Here is a 5,452-nt window from a genome sequence, read left to right as displayed (position 1 = left end):
GGCCTTCACCTCGCCCCCAGCCCCCCCACCCCTCCCGCGACGACCCGGGGGGAGGCGCCGAGCGAGCAGGGGGTATGGAGTTCACGGAGGCGTACAAGCAGACGGGCCCGTGCTGCTTCTCTCCCGACGCCCGCTTCCTCGCCGTCGCCTGCGACTACCGCCTCGTGGTCCGCGACGTCGTCACCCTCAAGGTATACACGCCACCATTTACCCGGCCTGTTTCTCCCCCGTAGAATTGGGCTGCGGGTCTGGGGTTCATCCCTTTGGGGTAGTTGCTGGCGAATCTGGGATTTGAGGTTCGTGCCAACTGGCGTGCTTCAGATTTGGGCGCCTTGATGCGTGGAATGCGCCCAATTTTAATCGATCCCAGCTTAGTTCAATTTTGACTGAAATCAGATCGACCTGCCATAGCATATGAATCGACATGACACTTCAAACTCGTGTCTGGACTCTCGCCTTGACAAACATTTAGGTCTTTTAGGTCTGTACTTGCTATAACTAAGTAATGTGATTCGACCTGATTGCTCCTAAGTAGCTAGTACTTGCCTTGCTACTGTCTTGGATGATTCAACATTGATGTCTCCTACAACATCTGTAGTACGAGACTTCACATTGTTTAAGGGGTCAATTTTGGGTTGTGAGTGGTATGGGAGTGGATAATACGGGGTTCTGTTTTTCATGTTCAGGTTTAGATGGGTGCATCTGCTCTGCACATATAAATTCTAGCTGCTCTTTCAGCTTAGAATGCACCCTTTTATTTGTGTTATCATTACTATTGGTCTAATGTATTGTGTAACTTCTAGATTACTCTTTACTATCTTTTGGATTCATGCAAGTTCCATGAGTTCTTCACGTTTTTATATCTTTTATGCGAAAGTGGCATGCTGTATTATTGTGTTATCATTTCAACTTTGAAGAATGGCTATGTATGTAATACCTTGCATATTGCATCCATTACCTAAGAAAATGTATAATTCCTTACAACTTTGTGCCCATAGGAGTTGCATGAATCTTAAGTTTATGTGATCTCCTTGTCATTATAAGAATGTTAGTCACATCTAGACACTAAAAATTGTAAACACATGCTTTCACTTGCTTGTGCAGGTGGTGCAGTTGTTTTCATGTGTAGACAAGATAAACTTTTTGGAGTGGGCACCAGATTCAGAATACATTCTATGTGGACTTTACAAGCGGCCAATGGTGCAGGCTTGGTCACTGAGCCAGCCTGACTGGACCTGTAAGATTGATGAAGGATCTGCAGGGATTGCTTATGCTCGCTGGAGTCCTGACAGTCGTCATATACTCACTACATCAGAGTTCCAACTCCGTTTGACTGTATGGTCTCTTGTAAATACTGCCTGCGTTCATGTACAGTGGCCAAAGCATGCAGCCCGAGGTGTTTCTTTCACTAAGGATGGGAAGTTTGCTGCGATCTGCACCAGGCGGGACTGCAAAGATTACATAAATTTGCTCTCATGTCATTCCTGGGAGATAATGGGTGTATTCGCTGTTGACACACTAGACTTGGCAGGTGTTGAGTGGTCGCCTGATGACAGTGCTATTGTGGCCTGGGATTCACTTCTTGAATACAAGGTGCATGTGCTATCTCTACAGAAACTTCCTGGTGTTTTATGTGTTATGGCTTGTGACTGTAGCCAATTCTTATGTATATCTCTATGCAGCAGTTTTAGTTACCCCGTTTGTTATATTATGGTACTCTTCCATAATTATCTTCATTTACAGTATCTCATGATCTTACCTCACATCTTTCTAGTTTGCTTAAGATAGCTAAGTTTTTTAAATTGAGATGACGTTGCTTGAGTTACCTTATTTGTTGCATGGTTGTCATGCCACACCGTGTTATCTTTTTTTGAAGGGCACACAGCAGTTTACTCTTGTGCAACCACTGGTACTTGAGGACATTATTGCATTTGGTTCATGCCATGTACCTATATGTTTAATTTGGTTTTTGATGATTGATCAATTGGAACACGGGGTTATGGTTTCCCTTAAAACATATTGGGCCATGGCTTAAAAAATAATTCCTTGCGCGATCCTTCAAAAGCACCCTCCATTTTTATAGCTCAACCAATCTTGTATTCAACTCTTAAAGATCTTCTTTTGTGTCCTAGACGAAAAATGAGGTGAGATAGTTCAGTGCAGAGGTAACAATTCTGAGGTAGTGAAATGTAAACTGATCATTCAAAGAACATGTCTTGTGCAGGTTCTAATATATTCACCGGATGGGCGATGCCTGTTCAAGTATTCAGCATATGAAAGTGGGTTAGGTGTCAAAACTGTTGGTTGGTCACCTTGTGGACAATTTTTAGCAGTGGGCAGCTATGATCAATCAGTGCGAATATTGAACCATTTGACATGGAAAACCTTTGCCGAGTTCACTCATGCAGCCTCGATTCGAAGTCCCTATAATGCTGCAGTATTTAAGGTAAATCTGTCTATTCCTATCATTAATTCCCATCTTAGCAGATTTACTGTTGTTTTGGTGTTTGAACTCAGCATATTTACACTTTTACTGTCCATGCCATTTGATTATAACAACAAAATATGACACAGGAAGTGGATGACCCATTTCAGCTTGATATGTCAGAGTTATGTCTAAGCGAAGGCTTGTCTCGTAACATGCGAGACAATGGCACTGGTAAGATTACGAAAATGGATTTATACTCATTATTGCTTGTTTCCCTATGTTCACCCATTCATCATACCATTTTCTTAGCATTTCTTGCTTGGCAGTTCCCTTATCAACTGAAATAGGCTGTGCACGGTCTATGGAATTAACCAAAGAAATCATCAAGATGTTACCCTATCTAACAAAATTGAACAAGAGCATATTCTGGGACATCCTTTTTTGTGTGTACAGTCTTATCAGACTTGTAAGCTTAACCTTTCTGATTTTGGCATTTAATGTGATACGTCTGAAGATGTATTTACTTTACTTAGTTATTATGTCTTGAGTCTTGACATTGGTAACATTGTACCCTATAGTGTGAGTCACCTTGGTATGTTTCTTTGCATAGTCAGCAAAATAAGTGTCGGTTCTATTTATGTTGGACTTTTTCTTTGAGTGTTGACTTGGTGTAGAGAATACATTACTTTGCAACACCACGTGTAAGTAAAAACTATTGATGGGTTGTAGCTTAAGGCCATCTCGGTGTTAAGATGGGCGGTCTCCTCTAATATTTTCTAGATTTATGGAGACTATGTACACAATAGCTCAAGAACATACATAACCAAACTGACACGTTGTATGCTGCCTTTTGTGTACTTTTGTCAATTATTTCATTGTATTGTTCCGTAATGAATTTTCCTGTTTTGTTTATCAGAAAATGGCTCAGAAGGAGGTTCTAGAGTAAAATATGCTGTGATGGATGTTCCAATCACCGTGCCAGCACAGAAACCAGCTAGTGACAAGCCCAACCCCAAACAAGGAATCGGTTAGCTGCTTTTACTTGTCTTTTTCTGCTCCAATTCATGCCTCTTGCAAGGCCATTTTAAGTAATATCAGTATAGACGTGATGAATAACACTTACCAACAGTCCCTTAGGTGATTTGTCTTGCTGATTCTCAAAATTCTAGCAGAAAAATGTTGAAGAATCAGTGTGTTGTATTACGGAGAAACCCCCATTGCTAAGATTGCAATTGCATCCAGAGTTTCTTTCTGTGCAGAAACCTTGAAATACCTCTCACCTTTCAAGTTACAAACGTTGTGCAGGTATGCTGTCGTGGAGCAGCGACAGCCACTATTTCTTCACCCGGAACGACAACATGCCTACTGTTCTTTGGATATGGGACATCTGCCGCCTCGAGCTTGCGGCCGTTCTTGTGCAGAAAGATCCGATCCGCGCTGCTGCCTGGGACCCTACATGTCCACGCCTCGTATTGTGCACGGAGAGCCCGCACCTGTACATGTGGACACCATCCGGCGCTTGCTGTGTCAACATTCCCTTGCCAGATTTCCGGATAGTCGACTTGAAATGGAACTCGGCAGGAAGCTGCCTCCTCCTGAAGGACCGCGATTCCTTCTGCTGTGCCGCAATCGTATCCGCCCTGCCAGAGGAAGAACCCGATGAGCAAACCGACGAGACCTCCGAAGACGAATGACGTCCTGTGTCTTGCTTGCTGTCAGTTTGAATTGTAGCCATTATCAATGAAGTTATTATGTTGTAACATAGCAGTAGATCGATTTGGGTGCGGCGACTGTTCTGATCTGGAAGGATGAGGAACACGGAAGATGATTTTTCTTCCGTTATACAACTGTTGTTGGATTCCTTGAAGTTGGATAGGTTTTGTAGAGAGCACAAAATCAAATGGAGGATTCTGGTCTGTCCGTGTGCAATTCTTTTTTCTCCCTGTGCTGAAATGGTAAGCAGTTTGTGAGCCAGATAAGCTTATGTTGAGAGTGAACAGCAAAGGAATCCATTCATTTTCAAGCTGAAAAAACAAATATGGCTTGCTTCCACGGGTGTGGCGACTGATCCAGCAAGTGGTTAACTTTGTTCAGTTGTTAATGAAATAGGAAAAATATCTTTCTTATTATGTAAACTGGTAGCGTGACGTGCACACTAGCAGTGTGCCAACCATGACAAAAATGACGCGTAGAGGCATTTGGAAGGGTCTTCGCATCGCGTGAACCTGGGATGTCGACTTGTGGAGCGTGCGGCGCGTGCGACTATACCTGGCCAAACCTCGGGCCGGGCCTAGCCAAGCCCGAGGCAAAAAACCCAGGCCCGGGCCCGGCCCGGCCGTCGGGCCTGATTTTTAGGCCCAAACCCGGCCCGAACACATAAAAGCCTGGCAGGCCTCGGGCCTCGGGCCGGGCCTCTTCAGAAAATCGCAAAATTGACAGGCCCAGGCCCGGCCATCGGGCTCAAAATCTAGGCCCGAGCTCGACCTAGGAGCAACGTCGGGCCGGGCCGGGTCGGGCTTTTTTGGGTCCGGCCGGCCGGGCCGGGCTTCCCATGGCCAGGACTACGTGCGACTACACTGATAGGAGGATCTTCCTCGTGACATCAACACATGTGTCAAGCGTGCGACGCATACGATTTCGGCCATATTGCCCGAAACTCCGGTGGGAGGGTGCTTCCATGTGGTGAACAAGTTCGTTTCCCCTATCCAGTTGTGAAAAAAAGTTATGAAGGAAAATCCTATCGAGGCAACAAAATTATCTATGCATTCAGAAGAATATTGTCTGATTAATTATGAAAACCCCGGATAAATCATAAATTCAAGGGTCCACAAACCTGATATAGAAGAAGAAGAAGAAGAAGAAGAATAGAACCCATACACGTCAAGCCTTACCAAGGTTGTCAGAATCACGATTCTGTCATACGATTTTATGACTTTACGATCCAAACTAACCCTTATGATTCTACGATTTCAGTTCTTAGAATCTACGTTTCTAAAATTCTGATAGTGAAGATTCTACGATTTG

The 5,452-nt window shown here is 44.1% G+C and overlaps 1 protein-coding gene across 1 annotated transcript; it reads left to right on the top strand.

Moving 5' to 3' along the window:
* The first annotated feature begins 6 nt into the window (after positions 1-6).
* Positions 7-4,357, top strand: LOC125528083 (WD repeat-containing protein WRAP73). Its single transcript, XM_048692595.1, has 6 exons — positions 7-191; positions 1,105-1,593; positions 2,225-2,446; positions 2,575-2,659; positions 3,345-3,455; positions 3,734-4,357. The coding sequence occupies exons 1-6, from the start codon at positions 75-77 to the stop codon at positions 4,120-4,122; spliced, it is 1,413 nt and encodes a 470-aa protein (XP_048548552.1). The 5' UTR covers positions 7-74; the 3' UTR covers positions 4,123-4,357.
* The last annotated feature ends 1,095 nt before the right edge of the window (positions 4,358-5,452 follow it).

The sequence above is a fragment of the Triticum urartu genome, unplaced genomic scaffold (assembly GCF_003073215.2).
Source record: "Triticum urartu cultivar G1812 unplaced genomic scaffold, Tu2.1 TuUngrouped_contig_4622, whole genome shotgun sequence".
Lineage (NCBI taxonomy): Eukaryota > Viridiplantae > Streptophyta > Magnoliopsida > Poales > Poaceae > Triticum > Triticum urartu.
Note: the sequence above shows the minus strand (reverse complement) of the source record. Positions and strands in the feature narration are given on the sequence as shown.